At 37.3% G+C, this 17,896-nt stretch overlaps 1 protein-coding gene across 1 annotated transcript in view; it reads left to right on the top strand.

Moving 5' to 3' along the window:
- The first annotated feature begins 221 nt into the window (after positions 1-221).
- Positions 222-17,896, top strand: part of SCAMP1 (secretory carrier membrane protein 1) — a 43,378-nt gene continuing 25,703 nt past the window's right edge. The window contains exons 1-2 of the mRNA XM_062018969.1: positions 222-430; positions 14,371-14,448. Of these exons, the coding sequence (XP_061874953.1) occupies positions 374-430; positions 14,371-14,448 (135 nt within the window). The 5' untranslated portion in view covers positions 222-373. The remainder of the gene's footprint in view (positions 431-14,370; positions 14,449-17,896) is intronic.

Here is a 17,896-nt window from a genome sequence, read left to right as displayed (position 1 = left end):
GAGGGTAGCGGGCGCCCAGCAGCCCTCCCCCGGAATGAGCCCTTCTCCCTCCCCCGCTCCGGGAATGGGCTCTTCTCCCTCCCCACCCCAGCAGTAGGCGCTCCCAAGCTCCGTTCCCTCTCCACCTCCAGCCCGCCCCGGGAACGAGCGCTTCGCTCCCTCCAGGGTTATCCCGCCCCGAATCCTCACTTCCGGGGCGGCCATTTTGGGAGGTCGGCGCTCGGTGGCTGGCGGGCGGTAGAGGGGGCGGGCTCGGGCCCGGGTTGCAGCGGTTGTAACAGCGGCGAGGGGTAACCCGCGAGCCCGCGAGCGTCGGGGCCGCCGCAGGGGGAGAGCCGCCACGCAGTGATCGCAGCACCCGCAAGCCTCTGACATGTCCGACTTCGACAGCAACCCCTTCGCTGACCCGGACCTCAACAACCCCTTCAAGGTGAGGCTAGGGGCGTGCAGAGGGCGGCGGGTGACCGTGAGCCTTCCTCGGCGGCGCGGCGGGAGGGGTGCCGGGCCGCGGGAAAGGAGGAGGGGAGGGGCGGCGACCCTTCTGCTGGCTGCGTGGGGGGCCGCTCCGTGGCTCGGGTGATGGGGAAGGGCTGGCGCCACGGGTCAGCGCCGGCTCGGGGGCGGCGGCGGGCGAGCGCCCTGCGTCGCCAGTCGCGGTGAGCTAGGGCTCTGAAAGCCCTAGAGGCGGGCACAGCCGTTTCACAAGTTCAGGTTTCTCAGTTTCCATCAGCTGTTAGGACGAATCTGGTTTCAAGAGCATTCTTTGGCAGGAAAAAGAAGAAAAAAAAAAAGTCTTTTTTGATTTTTAGCCGTAACTTTGTGTCTGTATACACACACATATATATAATAGTTACCACAGTCTTTGTTTTTCCCTTTGACTGACCCAGATAGTTAAGCTTAGTGAATTTTGCCTCGTTTTCTTCTCCTCTGAACCTCTATCAAGCTCACTTGCTTTTCTTTTACGTTATTTCTGAAGCATGCAGGGTACTTACTGATGGCTAGGTACATAAGTTCTATCCTGCATCTCAGGATGCTGCACGGTAATGTAAAGCTTTTAGTTTTTACACTATTGACTCACATTGCAGCTGTGAATTGTTTACTCACCTACAGTTCTAGCTTCATCTGTCAAAATGAGATTACCTTCGTGGATGCATCCCCTCCTTTTCTTTCATTGTTATTGGAATCCATTTAAACTCATTGAGCTACTTACTTTAATAGTCTTACTGAACATTTTTTTTTTTTAATGTGTATTTGGTTTCATGGTGACACTTCTAAGCACACATATACTATATGACTGAGCATAGGTTGTCAGCTGAAATAATTAAGCCTTTGAAAAACTGAGCTGTCATATTTCAAGCATACTTCTGTGCAGGTAGCTGCTTCCTGGAAGCATAGTGTTACCGACATTTGTTCATTAGAGTGTGAATTGTTAGTTTAGTTCTTATGGTCATAAAATTTAGTCAGTAGTATTCCATAGGCTAGACACCATGTTTTCACGTCGTTTTGTACACAGTACACTGACCTTCCAGATAAGCAGCAGCCTTGGCATTGAGGTTACTTCCAACAATAGTTCAGACTACCATTAATGGCAATGAGCACTGTTCTTTTTAAATATCTTTTGGTACCAAGCACACAAAAGGTGTCATTGTTCTAGAATGCGACTTCAGCCACAAAAGTGCATGATGCTTTTCCTCACTTTTTGTTACAGTTAGGAAAATAACATGTAGGAGAAATTGTTGTGTATAGTCAGAGTGGTTAAGGGTTTTGGAAGCAGTATAGTTGCTCCTGCATCACTTGCCAGCGCAGGGAGCTGGTCTAGTGTTTATGAAAACTAAGCTGGGAATGTACTTCAACCACACTTCCAGTTTGAAGACACTGCTTAAAATGCAATAGGTTATTCCAGTAATCAAGGAAAGAGTTCTACTGTAGCTGTCTGGCAGAATCCACACTCTACTTCTAATCTGCAATGCATCATGATAAAAAGATTCTGTAGCAGCTTCCCTGTAACTTGAAGCTTACTGTTAAAAACATGGTTCTGGATTTCCTTATCTGCAGACATTGGTTTAGGAGAGCTATATACTTATCCTTTTGCTGAGGCTTTTTCACTTCTTTCAGTCTTTTCTAGCTTCTGTTACATTCCACTGCCTGCAAAAGGTAGTCTTGTGTATGCTTACTCGTCCCACATTTAACTTGAAAGGGCAGAAGACTTTCTATGTAAGCCAAACTTTGCCATCTCAACGTAACAGCTTTGAAATTAGTGGGTATTAGTGCATGGCTGCATTTAAATTTTGTGACAATCTGTTTTAAAATACATTACACATGAAACTAGTATTTCCAGATGGACTCTGACAAGCTATCATATCCTGAACACCTTATTCAAATGTACTGATGTTTTGGTATGTTGTTGCTTGATGTTATGTATGATTTGATTAGTCCTTTTCCTTACTTTTGAAGCCACTTCCTATGGCAGTGTAAAATCACAAAGTAGTATTGCAGTTAAGGGGAGAGGGGGCATTATGTGGATGATTTGGTGCCAAGGTCTAAAGATAGATCCTTACTTTTCTTAAATATTTTGAGTTTATTAATTGTCTGTGATCTACTTGTGAGGTTTCCTGTGACTATTAAAAAGATTTCAGGAGATATTCTTCCTTGATGTTGAATCAAATAAATATGTTCTCTGGGGCGATAAAGCAGAAACATCTAGTTTGGTCAGTATTTGGGGTAGTTAAATCTTTTGGAAACATAAAATGAAATTCTATTTCTATTTTGATAGTTACTGGAAGTAATGAAATTTAGTTTTTAAAATGGAATTTATTATTTCATATATTAGCTTACTTGGATTGCTCATAAGTCATTACTGATTTTGAAACAGTGGTTACTTAACCTCTGCTTTTTTGTACTTTAAAAGAAACAACTAGCTTGAATGGAACCCAAAGGCTGATGTGCTTTTGAAGTCATAGTATTGCTCTGTAAATAGCTATCGTCTGGATGCTGTACCAACAAAACCAAGAGATGTTTTGGTCGGAAAAACAAGAGGTAATGAAACAAATGAATGTGTTACATTTTAACATTAAATAGCTTTGTATCACATTAAAGTTGTGCAGAAGAAAATGTAGCCATATGCCATACAAATGAAGACATGGTAATGCTGCTATAACTTGATTCAGGAGCATCAAACTAATAATGAAAGCTATTTAATTTATTTCATGGAAAAGCAGTTGTCACAACATGAGAATATAAATTCACGCTTGTTGAAGTTTTCATTGACAAATGGTGCACTCAGACACGGTGAGCAGAGCTGATCTGATGATGGGAACTGTGTTCAGCCAAAAGGTGAGAGTTCTAGGCAAGTCCATAGAGACGAAGAAGATCTGAGCCAGAATCAGATCTAGTCTAAGAAATCAAAGTCAGCCAGCAGTCTTATGATGAGTTGGCAAGTCCTCAGTGGTGAGGCAGGTTTGACCACCTAGAAGGGGTTTGGACATCTGCGAGGCCTTGATACTTTATTTTTTGAAAGGGCTAAACCAGCATGAAATAAATAGTGTGACAAAGCAAAGGCAATTTTTAAATGTAGGAGATAGTTACACTCTTCTCCCTTGTTTCTGTGTTTGGTAAGTGAATGGTGCTACTACTAAGAGAAGCAGAGCTGTGCATTTCACAGGCCTTTGTGGCTTGTCTGATGAACTGTGAAAGGTTTGAGGGCTGGCTGTTACTGTCATCCAAACATATGTAACAGTTATGAGTTGACTGTGGAATCAGGGCTTCATAAAGAGTTCTACGATGAATTCTTTGGGGTTGATTCATCTGATTGTGTTTAGAGCTCTGAGTGGTGTGTGTATTTCATACTGTAGAAGTTATGGTAGGACTGAAAACTAAGATATGTTTCTGTTTAAATGTGGATGGTGACCTTCAGGTAAAAGACAAACTGCCATGTGATGTGGATGAAGATCTAAACAGAATAGCCTGTGTCTTTTTGAGTTTTAGTGTAGAAAGACACAAATATGGAAACCCTCAAATGTATGTAATGTTAATCCCATGAGTTGTGTTTGTGTGTGGGGTTAGATATCCAAACTGTGGTTAGTTTCAAGTTTTTGCTCTGAAAAGACACAGATCTTTTGTAGTTTTGTCATGACTGCCATTCTTATGTGGATGTCAGGGATGCCCTAAGATATCTAAAAATGACGTTAGGCACCTGAATTACTCATTTTGGGGTCACAGGATTACTTGAGTCATGAGGTAAATATATGTTAGAGTTTAAATTTACTACAGAGGTAGTTCCAGTTGCAAGTTGGATATTATGCTTATTCTGAGTCACATGAGCACAAGTTAACTCTTCTGTCTGGTTTGGCAGGAAGTAAAACCTGAAGGTTTGATGCTGAAGCTAATAGTGCAGATGACTGCCACAGAATCTACACAGCTTACACCTTAGTGGAGACTTAGAAAAAGAAGTCTTAGTCATTTTTGAAAGATAAGGGTCCCTGATTATTTAAGGTGTTTCTGCAGTAGTTGTACTTTAGAGTTCTGAAGTTTTATTGTGTACCTATGTCCATAACTGAGTTTTAGTTCTTTTATATGACTACAAAATATATCTAATTAAGTGTTCCGTTTTTTAATTAGCAAAGAACATAAAATACCAGTATTTTTCTGATTTTGTTACCTGGTTTCCCATTATGACTTCAAAATTTATAAATCCCCCTTAATCTTGTATTATTTCATACTGTACATGGTGATACTGCCCAGACCCTTCAGCTGTCTTAGATGGTAGTTAGCTTTCAAGAGTACGTTTCATCAGTGCTGTAACTGCACTGTCATTTATTAAAACTGTGAAGTGTTTTAGTAGATATTCAATATCAGTGATAGCTGCATTTCCCCCACAGTTTTTCAGTAAAGTATTAGCACACATTAGTACTGTTATTGCACTATATATTGTGATGTAACAGTACAAAGATAAGCATAGCACGTATTCCAGAGTTAAGGAAGAAGGAGGACGATGTTCAGTACTCCATTGCAAGATGGGACTGATGCCAGCTTTAAGGACAAATTTGGCTTGTGAGCCTTTGAATTTCTTTTTAGTTTCAGAGATGGAGAATTTGCTTTGCTCAAGAGCTCAGAACCCTTCTATAGATCTGCTTGTGTGATAAGGTGGTGTAAATGGAGCACTGCTTGAGGCCCAAGTATAAGAAACCAGCTGACTACTTTTGCCCTATCCTATTTAATAATTGTGTTCTGGAAGTACTAGAGTGGGAATCTTTTGAGTATTGTTCTGTGAGGGGTTGGGAATGGTTAATCAATGAATGAGATGTTAAACTTGAAATCATGAAAGAACTGTTGTAGTAGTTAGATTAAAAAAAAAAATAATGGAAATACAGAAATAGTATTTCTTTTTCCTCTGAGCCATTAATTTCTCTAGGTGTTACATATGTAACCTTTGAGAACAATTCTTTCTTACAGTAAGTGCTCTTTAATCATAGGCTGAAATGTATTATTGTAGGTGCAATGTAAACTTTCTTTATACTGTTAAATGTAAACAGTTTATATTTTTAATGTACTGGTAGGAAACTGAGACGTGAAATCTCAGTTTAGTTGCTGTTTGTGAAGTTTCTGTACCTTTAGCCATTCTTGGGCCAGGGATGATAAATCAGATGTTAAAAACCATCAATATTTTGACACTACATCAAAGCATTAGTAGCTTCTTGAAGCTTAACTTTTCCACATGCAGCTAGTGGTAGCATGGACAAGAAGGAAATGTTTGGGGAGTGTAGTTATTTGGCTTATACCAAATGTTTACTGAACATGTGCAAATTGCAATTTCAGAGGCTCAATCTGGCTGAATCTAGAGTGTTATAGGACTGAAAAATACATCCTTCATGTACAGGCTATCATCTTTTCCAAGTGTCAAGTCCTAATTTACAAGCTGAAACCCAACAATTAACACAGGGTAGAAGAATTTTTGATATCCATTGCCAGCCAAGTATGGGAGTTTTTTTCCTTAAAATTTTGTTCTCAGAAGCTAAGCTTTTTCAGAAATCTCTCTCAAAAAATACAAAGTATATTGTAAGGAGGGTTTCAGGTGAAACAGCAACAGCTGTGATTGCTCTCCAGAACTTATTTATGAAAAGTGAGATGGATAGTTTTCACTTTAAGAAATCAAAAAATGCAGTAATGATATGAGGCCTGAGCCAGAGTGGCTGGAGAGCTGTCTTGCAGAAAAGCACCTGAAGGTGTTTATTGAAATCTGGCTGAACATGAGCTGGCAGTGTGCCCAGGTGGCTAAGAAGGCCAATGACACATTGCCTGTATGAAAACCAGTGTGACCAGCAAGACCAAGGAGGTGATTGTCCCCCTGTACTCAATGCTGGTGAGGCCACTCCTTGAACACTGTGTTCAGGTCTGGGCTGCTCACTATATTAAGGACATAGAGGTGCTTGAGCTTGTCCAGAGACGGGCAATGAAGCTGGGGAAAAGTCTAGAGAACAGGACTTAGGAGGAGCAGCTGAGAGAGCTGGGGATGTTTAGCCTAGAGAAGAGGAGGCTGAGAGGAGACATGGTCACTCTCTACAACTACCTGAAGGGGAGTTGTAGTGAGGTAGGGGTGAATCTCTTCTCTCCATTAACAAATAATAGAAAATGAGGAAATGGGTTTGAATTGCTTCAGGGAAGGTTTAAATTGGACATTAGGAAGAATTTTTTCACTGAGAGAGTTATTAAGCATTGGAACGGGCTGTCCAGGCAGGTAGTGGAGAAATGTTCAGAAAACACGTAGATGAAGTACTGAGGGATTTGGTTTAGTTTAGTGTTGGGCTAGTCAGTGTTTGGTTAGTGGTTGGACTCTATGATCTTAAAGGTCTTTTCCAACCATAATGATTCTATGAAATTCTATGAAATAGAACTGTTATTATAAAGAAACCAAAACAAACCAGCCTCAGGATTTGTACAAATAGTGCACAATTAGCGTTTCTCAGACTTAGAAAAGGCTAATAGCAGTCATTATAGAGAATAGGTTGTGATAATCAGTGAACTTGAAATTAAAAGAGCCTATCTTTTTCACAGGGCAACACAAAACAAATCAGTAGGAGTGGTAGGGATAAGAAGTCCTAGTTGGTCAAGATGGATTGTACTGGATTTGTGGATCTAATTTCAAGATTTACCCATGGTGGATTCACCAGTCTGAATTCAGTCCTGGTACAGTGAGAGTTTTTTTGAAGGAGTAACATCTCTACTGAGCATGTCTAGTGATTTGGAGGATAAGATTGGAGTTGTGCATCTTTTGCACTCTTGGAACTTTCTTCCAGGCTCAGAAAACAACAGGCCAAATGCATTGCTAGGTGGAGATGTTTATGAAATGCTGAAGAAGTTGACAGTGAAGGCTGTTTTTGATGTTAGGTTGGATAAACTTGCATGAAAAACTTGAAATAAAAGACAAAAAAAATATATGATAGTGAGCTGAAGGGTAGCCAGCAACTGATGTGGGGAGTGATAGAATTAATTTAGTGAATTATTGATAATATAAAGACACTTCATCTTCTGAGAGTCTTTGTGATGAGAAGTATTTTCTCATCTTGGATTGCAACTACTCCATTCATTAAGAGATCTTTCTTAGCCTTTGGACTTAACATAGAGCTAAGGTAAAAAAAATGAAGATGTCTACAGTTGTCTGCAGTAGCTTATTCTTCCATTGAGTGTACTTAGAGCCAACTTATTTTCTTTTTCTGATTTCGTTCACTAAAAATAATGAATCCTGCTCTTTTAGAATCTATTTTTGTGTTCATAGTATCTTGTTTGTCCTTAAGGATTTTTGTCCTAGAGCTACTGCCCTGTGAATTTCATATAATTTTAAAAAGGAAAAAAAGAAAAATGTAATCCCGTCACCTCCATTTTACGTGTTTTTTTTCCAAACAATATGATTGTGGTGTACTTTTGACGTACAGTGCTGCTGGTATCCAAGTCTATGAAGATATTTAGTTGTTTTGCTTACTTGCCCTTATCAGTGAGTGTTAAAAATTTACCTTATCCCATTTCCTTAGTGGTTAGCTTTCTTCCCCCATTCTTTTCTGTGTAAAAGTACCTTAGACGTTTTTCCATGTTCCTTGTTACACAATATTTTTTTATTGTTGTTAGAGTCTGTGATTTTTATTTGAAGATCTTGTCTTCAACTGCTGATGTGTTATAAAGCCATTATCATCTCTGTCCAAATCAGTGTTTAGAATTAGTGGTTTTAGACCTCTACAGTAGGATGTTGCTTTTGGGAGCAAATTGAAAAATAATGAACTAAATTAAATATTTTATGGAGAGAACAGATGTCGCTTATTTAGTCTCACTTAGGAAAAACTTACCAGCACAAGTACATATTTTATTGTTATATTTTTAGCCTATTTTTTATCCTCTTTCATTCCATGTAACATAATTTGTGCATAAGATAAATGCTTTGGCCTTTTTGTTAGACAAATGGGTGTACTTGAAAAGGGAAAAATTTGAACAATCTTCCCTCATGAGACCTCACCTGGAGTCCTGTGTCCAGTTCTGGGCTCCTCAGCTCAAGAGGGACAGAGAATTTCTGGAGAGAGTCCAGCACAGAGCCACCAAGATGATCAGGGGACTGGAACACCTTTCATATGAGGAAAGGCTGCAGGAACTGTGGCTGTTTAGTAGAAAAGATGAGACTGAGGGGGAGATCTTATTAACATTTACAAATATCTAAATGGTGGGTGTCAGGAGGCATCCTTTTTTTCTGTAGTAGTAAGCAACGGGACAAGGGGTAATGGGATGAAGCTGGAACACAAAAGTTCCACTTAAATATAAGAAAAAACTATTTTACTGTGAGGGTGATGGAGCAGTGGCACAGCCTTTAAGACCCGCCTGGACATGTTCCTATGTGACCTGATCTAGGTGAACCTGCTTCTGCAAGGAGGGATTGGGCTAGATGATCTGTAAAGGTCCCTTCCAACCCCTGCCATTCTATGATTCTATGATTCTGTGACAATTTGGACAGTAGTTCACTACTTTTTCTTTTCTTAAAATAAATAAAATCACAGTTAACAATGTAAACTTAGCTGATGGTGTTTTTCAGAATATTGTTAGGTTATGTATGTTATCAAAGCATCCTGCTTATGGTGGAACAATACTGGACTCATCCCCAGTGAGCAGTAATCTCTTCTCTATTAATGAAACCTGATAGCAGATGACTAGTTTTGGTCGCCTAGACAACAGATCTTTATTGCTTTTTTAAAAAATCTGTCGAAACTTGAATCAAATGGATTATTCTACTCCATTTTAAACTTTCTCACTTGTAATTAATTGTGTTTGTATACTGTGTGTGAGAGCTGGGTGTTTAGTTAATTTTATCTGTATTTGAGTGATGTTAGCATAATTTGCTAACCTGGCACAGAAGATGTTTTTAGTAGTTTTATAAGTCCTCTTGCCAATGTATAATATAAATGTATTGTGGTTTCTGGTTTTGATTTGTTTGTTTTGGTTTGGGTTTTTTTTGACTGACTTTTCCATTCTTGATATAAAATACTCAGGAGCTTTTTGTACTAGACTCTCAATGTGATTCAAAGAGTGTGATGCTAACGTTTGCTCTTGAGGTTGGCATTAAAGGGGACAGACTACAAGCAGCAAGTAAAATGAAAGATTATATGGTAAAGACTAAGTTTTGCTGATTTCTTAAAACTGCAGTCTCCTGAACTAATCCAGGTCTTGAAAATGCCAGTTGAAATGGCTGAAATGCACAAGAACCAGAGCAACTGGGTATGAAAAATGACACATTCTTAAAATCTATTTTATGTTTTGTATCACTATAGGTAAATAAAAAGATCAGAAGCTCTAGGGACTTAACTGCCAGGAGTTTGGGTGGAGAGAGAAATGTGAACTGGAAGGAGGGAATAAGGAATTGTGTAAGATGAGAGTTAACAGGAAGCAACATTCAAAGGAGAAGGGACTGGGAATGGCTGTGTGGGTGAGGAAAATGAAGCTGTGGGAAGGAATGGAGCAAGTCCAATTTGAGCAGAAGTACTGGTCTCATAGACATATCTTTCTCAGTCTGAGATGGGACTGGACTATTTTACAGCTACTGCATTCAGTGGCTGTCATCAGATATTTCAAGTCTGTCTCAGAAATTCCCAATCTTCTGTACCGATTTTTAATAATTGAAATAATTCATCAAGGTGAAGTCTGCAAATATTTTATGGTTCTATGCTGCTGCTTTGTGTTGGTATCTCTGTAGTATCACCTTTTGAAACTTGGCGGCTTTTTTCTGTTTCTTACAAAACAAAAGTAACTGAAAAAATAAAGTATTTAATCTTTATTATCTGAATGGAATAGCAAATATGGAAAAATATATTGTGCCACCTTAGATATACTTACTACTGAAAATATGAGCTTTCATTGTTTCTAACTAATGTGTCACGCAACATAGCAATTTGGTAACGTTCATTTAAGTGCCACTTTTTCTTGGAGTATATGGCCCTACACAATATTTATTGTTCTTTTTCACGATTCAAACCCTGAGTAACTTTTAAATTCCACCTTTTGTTATTCTGCAGCAGTGTCTGTGAGTGCCTCACATTTTTTCTGTCTGTATTGAGATGAGTTGGCATTCCCTTCATTTTTAAATGGATCGTACTGTAAATGATTCAAAGTAATTCTTCGTTTTTTGGGATATCAGGTCTAATCTCATCAGAAATACTGTAAATAGTGTTTTGAAATACGAAGTGCAGCTCTTGATGGCATTGGGTTTTCAAGACATTGTAGATATTCAGAACCACTTGAAGTCTAACAGCTTACACCAGTGTATCTAGGCTATGAAGAACCACGCTGAGGATAGTTGTAGCATTAGAGAAGATCACAGTGAATGAGTATAGGAGAGATGCAGATCTCTGCACTAGTATTTACCTCCTTCAGCTATGAGATTACGGTTCTTTTCGTATGATCTCTGGCTTCTTGAATCTTTCAGCTTGTGGAGTAGATAAGGCCATGAACTTCTGTTAAAATCTGTATAATAGAGGTTTTGTTGAGGACTCTGTAGTAGAGATTTTCTGAGAGTAGAATCTGAATCCTACTTTCATATTTCAGTACAACTGTATTTTGCTTTTTTTTTTAACTAGGTAATGAAACTTTTCTTAGAGCTGATATTGAACATGCTCTAAGTCTTTTAAGTTTTTTTCAGAACTGCTGCTACTTTTGCAAACAACTGCAATATTTGGCAGAAGTGTTGAAATTGTTAATTCAAAATGAGGATGGACTTTGGAGGGCTTCTTTCTGTACTCTGTGTGTAGATAAGCATACAACTTATTTCTTGTCTAAGATTTTTGATGTGGTAAGCTTGTTTGGCTCACCATGTTTCCTGTTGTTTGCTAGTGTTAGAATGCCACAATGGCTGTGTGAATTGATCTGAGAAAAATTTTCTTCCCAGTCTTCTCTGAGACACGCATAGCAAAAAGGCTTGCTTTCATCAAATATTTATTATTGTTTCATATTGTATTTCTAAATACAGATTTCACTTCTGAATTTGACTTGACCACTCTTTCCTACTTTTTGGAAACCGCTGCTGTTCAGTGGCTTTTTCATGAGTCTGATAATCTAGTTATTAAAATAATTGTCATTAAAATAATTATCAGGCTGAGTTATTTGATTAGTAGTTAATTCTTCAAACACAGAAGTTTAGTATTGAAATACACTTTTTAAGCAAGTAATTAAAGTATGAAATGCCATTGGAGTTCTAATAATAGACTGTTTGACTGTTTCACATGTGCCTATACATAGGCTGGGGTTGAGCAAGGGGCTTGAAAGGGACACAGGCAGGACAGCTGACTCCAGTTGAACAAAAAGATATTCTATACTGTATAGTATCATATTTGGCAATAACATTGATGGTAATGGTACTAATGGTGGTATTCTTCCAAAATAACTTCCTCAAAGGAAGGCTTGGCATCTGTTTGTTGGTGGGAGATGATGAGTGTTCGGCTTTGCATCTCTTGTGGGGTTTTGTTGTTTGTGGTTTTTTTTTTTTCTTCTTCTTTTTTTCTCTCTACTTCTTTTCACTCCTTATTAAACATTTTGTCAACACACAAATTTTACTAGCTTTTCCACTTCTGATTCTTTTCCTCATCCCACTGAGCAGGGCAGTGAGCAAGAGGCTAGATGTGGGAGCTAAACTGCTCACTAAGGTAGACCCACCACAGTAAGTGAAAAGTTTTCATTTGTATACAACTTTGTGCCCTTTTGTATATTGAGAAATTGTCTTTGTGTTAGCTTTATTTTAATCTCATCTTTTTTGATCTTGTACTGACATCCAGTAAACTAATGCCTAATTCAAACATCAGATTTAATTATTTTCTTATTCTATATGATTTTTTTATTCAATGTTTCAAACAATTTGTAGTTGGACTTTGACAACATTCTCCCCTCACACACACTTTCCTTTTTTTTTTTTTTTTTTTTTTTTGTTCATCTGTACAGTATTTTGTGCCAGCCATTTAGTGAGAGAACATGATACAATGAATTAGTCTATCAGTTTATTCAAGACTTGATAAGCTTTTCATTGGAACAATGCATTCTGGCCTAGAATGATATGTCAAACTTGTGAGGGAAGATAACTAGGGTGGCTTTATTGACATTGCTAATTATGCTATAAGTCAAATGTAGGAGAACTGATTTCAAATTGCATTTTCCATTGTTTCGTATACATTTGTAGAAAGGGTGATTCTTGTTTGGTCACTCTTAAAATACTGGTTTGCAGCTAAGTGCATACTTCAGCCAGAAGTGGTAACATTTCATGTGACCACAAGGACAGTTTTTCTGTGTGCCTGTTCTCTTGAACCTGATCAAAAAGTGCAACATAGAATTTTTTTAATTTTTGAAGCAATTACTTTCCTGTCTTAACTTTTTGTAGTAAGAAATTTTTAATTGCCTCATGTTAATAAATTTGTGACTATAGCTAGTGGAAAAAACAGACTTGCCCTCATTTGCTGTGTTCTTCAGAGTTTTAGTCTTGATAGGTATTCTGCCCTTTTTTTTTCTATCTGTAAATAAATTGAATACAGTCATTAAGAAAGTATTATTCCTGCATCTGTAGTTTAAGTTACTGTGGTCAAGAGTAAGGTAATGCTGTAGTAGATGCTGACTCTATGAATTTCATAAAATCATAGAACAGTAGGGGTTGGAGGGAACCTCTAGACGTCATCTAGTCCAATTCCCTGCTAAAGCAGGTATACCTTAATCAGGTCAAAACGTAGATTTTATTTTTCAGTACCTTAATAGTTCATATATTTGCTTAAGTTACTTTATTTAAAGAAATAGACAAATATTTCATGTAGAGGTTTTAAATGTAGCTATCTTTAAAGGAAATATGAATGCAAAGTCTTAATAAATGTAGATACTTATATTCTCAGTCTTTATCAAATCCACTTTATTTTCTAATGTTGAACTCAACATATTTATAAGAATATATGTGTATCTATGCACAAGTTAGAAATATCTATAGCTATTTTATATATTTGATGTATATATCAAATATTGTACATGTTTTCTGCATTTATGTAAATATGACTAGCCATAGTGAATAAGTAGATTTATTAATTTTCAAGAAAACCTTCCTTTCATCCATTTTTATGTTTTGAAGGTGCAAATCCCTTAAATTAAGGCACAGAAACCATATAGCAGAACCAAGCATCGGATGGAATACTTACAGTTTTTCGTCATGCAAAGTTAATGTCGTCTGTGGTAGTGTGCACATCTGCACTTCTGCACAACCAAGCCTGCCTGTCTCAAGCACAGATAAATGTCTTGCTGCTGAAATCACTTTCTTAAGCTTTACAATCTTTCCTACTGAATAGTTCATTGAAGGAAAAAAAAAATTTTTCTTTCCTTAATTTTGCCAATTCGCGTAGAAGCTGAACCAGAAGTAGGCTTGGCATTATGGAACACTGTTTCCTCAAATACATTTTTCTGAAATGCTTTTCCTATTCTTGAAGATGTTTTAGGTACTTCTGAGTAGGAGAAACCAAGAGTTAGAGAAAGTTTTTTTTCCTTCTGTTGCACTTTCTGTTCTGTTTTTGCTTTCTGTCTTACATAGTTGTGAAGTTCAGTGGTCAGCACAGCAGGATACAGTTTTCTTCTCTATTGAGAGCTTTTTTCCTTACAAATCAAATGTATGACAGGTAGAGTTTCTTTTAGACTGGTAATCCAGTTTTATAAGAAACTCGGAATGATGTCATTTTGGAGACACAGGAAGGTGGATTTTTATAGACTTTATATTGAGAACAAACCCTTTTTTAGACTGAAACAAAAGCAGAGTTTTATATGATGTGATACAAGTGTTGATTTATTGCTTATATATGTGTGAATACATTATAGAACTGTTTTCTCTTCTAGGATCCTTCTGTTACGCAAGTGACAAGAAATGTTCCTCCAGGGCTAGATGAGTACAATCCTTTCTCCGATTCAAGAACGGTAAGCACATTTATTTCTTAATCATGCTGTTAACCTATTTTAGGTAAGATTTCTGAGGTAGTGTTTTCAGAGTTTGGGACTGATACTATAAAACATATGATGGGTTAGCTAGAGACTGGTACAAGGATAGATAGTCCCATGACATAGTTGGAGGGTTCAGTGGGTATGTTGACTTGAGTGAGCTTTGACCTATTAAGAAAGAATGACTCTCTGAAAAGAAAGAATTTATTTTTTTTTCTGTTCAACAAGCCTTCTGATAGACTTTTCTTAGGCTTTTCTGGATTTTGTTTGCTTTAAAGCTGGTGAGTGTGGTGCACTTCCCTAGTGTCTTGCTTTTTCCGTTTCACTTTATGAAAGCACTGTGCAGCAGGAGAGAAACATTGCATTTAACTAACAGTCCACAGGCTATGAGTAGTTGTGCTGTAGTAAAATTATTATTTATGTCTAAGAAACACAGTTGAATTTTGCCTCTAATTTATATTATCTTAATTTACCTCATACTTATTTTCACCCAATGAGGGGAAAATGCACTGTATGGGGTAGTAAATTCATACTGTGATAGCATTTATCAGTTACTGCTTTTGATATTGAAGATCGTATGCAAGACTAGCAAAACGTATGGAGATTACAATCAGTATAATTTATAAACACTCAAATACTATATTTTTCAAATGTAGACTTACTTCCTATGTCAAATCTACTAGTCCTAGTAGGCAGAGAGCCTTTGGTATGTGGGCCTTTGGAATGCAGCAGTAATGTTTCATACAATGTTAAAATGCTAAACTGAAAGAAACTAGATTTTTGAGTATACCTTGGATCAACTGTTTAAGGCAGAATATTTACAACTAGCAACAATATGTAATTTATTTTCCTTCTAACTTGCAGTGTCACAAATGAAGTTTGTATGATCTTTCTGAAGTCTGAAGAGTTTCAAAATTGCTTTCTATTGGCCGTAACTTGTAAATATATTAGGTTTTGTTTAAAAAAAGAGCTACAGCTACTCTGACTGTTTTTATTATCTGTTTACTTATTTTAGTGTGCAACTCTGTAGGAAAGGGAAAAATGAAGTCTATGGCTAAGGATATTGGGCTTTGAACATTCAGCTGTGCATGTGTGAAAAAATGATAGTTGCTTATTGCAGATGTCAGTCATATAGAAAAAATGGGAGAATGGGGGAAATCTTCAAGTCAGTGTTCAGATCAGATCTACTGAATATGTGCTGTATTCCCGCACGGTGATCCAATTAATCTATGGGATGTTACCAAGTTCATCAAAACAAGCTTTTGAATGAGCAGTTACTCTCTTTCTGTAGAGGAAAAGAACTTCCATGGGTTTTCTTGCAGAAAACAAGACTGAAACAGTATTTATTCAACTAAGAGTGCAGTTGTAATCAATCTTTAGATGATACTCTCTCTCCTCTCTCTATCTTTTGAATGTTAAATATTTAACTATTCTATAATTTTATACATTTGTAGGAACTTGTTTAGTTACCTCAGAATGTGCTCACTTTTTGTACCAGCTTTCTATGCAAGAGAAGGGCATGCTGTTGGTGTACCCCTACTACTCTATGTTTCTAAATAAATGTATGCAACACAAGTAAGTGAACAGAAAGTGGAAGTGAGTGCCTTTAAAGATTAGATAAGCAGAGGTAGAATGAAGGTCTGTGAATTTTAGACTTGGAGGATTATAATGTCTGTCGGGATAGGCTTAGAAATTACATTTTGTGTGCTGCTCAGAACAAAATCATCCAAATAATTTCTGGGGGCTTGGATTTACTGGTTTTCCTTGCTCTAACTTTTTTGGGAAAGTGAGTCATCTTGAACAGTTGTGTGGATAATCCCACTGCTAACATTTGAAAACCAGAATGGTGCTAGTGAGCAGAAAGGATATAAGCTGGTGGTAGGAAATTATTTCCTAGAGATTTCTTTGCTCATCAGTTTGAGTATCACTGTTTCAAAAGACTTAAAATGACATTTGTTTTACTGCAAGTAAAATCGTGTAGTTGTAGTTTTTAAGGAAGCTGAGAATGGGATATTTCAATTAGAAATCCAAATTTCTAGTGGTACTGGTAAGATGGTATCTTCAAGTCTATAACATAAACATGGTATTAACTTTCTTTTCCCCTCTCTTCTGAATTCAAGTTAATAAAGCATATCAGACTGCAAAAATATTTTTCCTTCGCAAATTCAGGCCAGGGTATTTCTTGTGTGAGAAAGTGACTTCAAACTCTGAATACTGACATCCATTATCTTAGCTTAGTTGTGTTCTCATGTTGCCAAGGGAGGTACTTTGTATCAGTTCTTTCTTGATTATCAGGATAGGAGAGAAAACAGTAAATTTTACTTTTTTTCTCAATATTACTTATTCTAATTAGTTGTTTAAAATATGTATATATATATATATATGTGTGTATACATATATGTGGGTGGGTTTTTTTTAGTATTTCAGTGTGTTCCCGCTTCTCATTGTATTCATCTTTTCTTAATCAACTTATATCATCTTTCACATCTGCAGTGGGAAATTTGGTAGGAAAAAAGCATGTAAGACATAACAAGGGAAGTGGATGAGTGTAGGAGATTTTAGGTCTCAAGTGTTACTACCTGACAATTTAACATGAGAAATCAGGAGGCATCACATTTTTGGTTGGGGCTTTTTTGTTTCTTAGCAAATTTCAAACCTTTTTTTATATTTTATTATTAAGCTAAACAAAGCATTCAGTGCATGGTACAAATACCAGATTAAATAATATTACCTACTTTAGTGGTTTTGTCTCCAGCTCAGTCATAGTCACCATGGAGATGACTTTGTGCCTTTTGACATGTTTCTGAAATCAACAAGGAACAGACGAGATTAGAATATTAGTGTTTCTGCTTCATCATTTAGTGAAACTGCTCGTAAAGAAGGCCTTTAATCTCTCCCTGTTTCTACGGATTTTGCTAATGCATGTTGACCTCTGAACACTCTGTGTATATCTGTGTAACGTGTAGACACAATAATACATAGAGCTGTCACTTTCAAAATATTGCCTTAAAGATTTGGAAAAAAAAAAAAAACATTAGTAGGGTTGGGCATGTGTTTTTGGTTTTTTTGGTTCGTTGTTTTTTTTTTTCCCTGAGATATATTTTACTGGATTTTTGTCTAGTACATTCCTGTGGAGCTTCCCTCCTTCCAAACACAGTGAAGTGTTTACAGGTTTACATTGATCATTCACTTATTTTGAGCATGTATCTCCAGCTCACCTCTTCACTTCAGGAGAGGTCATAAGAATTTGCTTTTTCCACCACTGCAGCTATGAGAACAAGGAACAAAATAAAAAGATCTATCCCAGAAGTACCATTTGGGGTAGGAAAAAATAAGGGTGTCGTGGAGCGGAGTTGTTTGAATTTTAAGGTGTATTACTGTAATGTGTCAGTGAGGGTCAAAAGCTATGGATCTTTGAAGTCTTTGT

This window comes from Colius striatus, chromosome Z (genome assembly GCF_028858725.1).
Source record: "Colius striatus isolate bColStr4 chromosome Z, bColStr4.1.hap1, whole genome shotgun sequence".
Classification (NCBI taxonomy): domain Eukaryota; kingdom Metazoa; phylum Chordata; class Aves; order Coliiformes; family Coliidae; genus Colius; species Colius striatus.
This window is presented reverse-complemented; position numbering and strand designations above follow the sequence as displayed.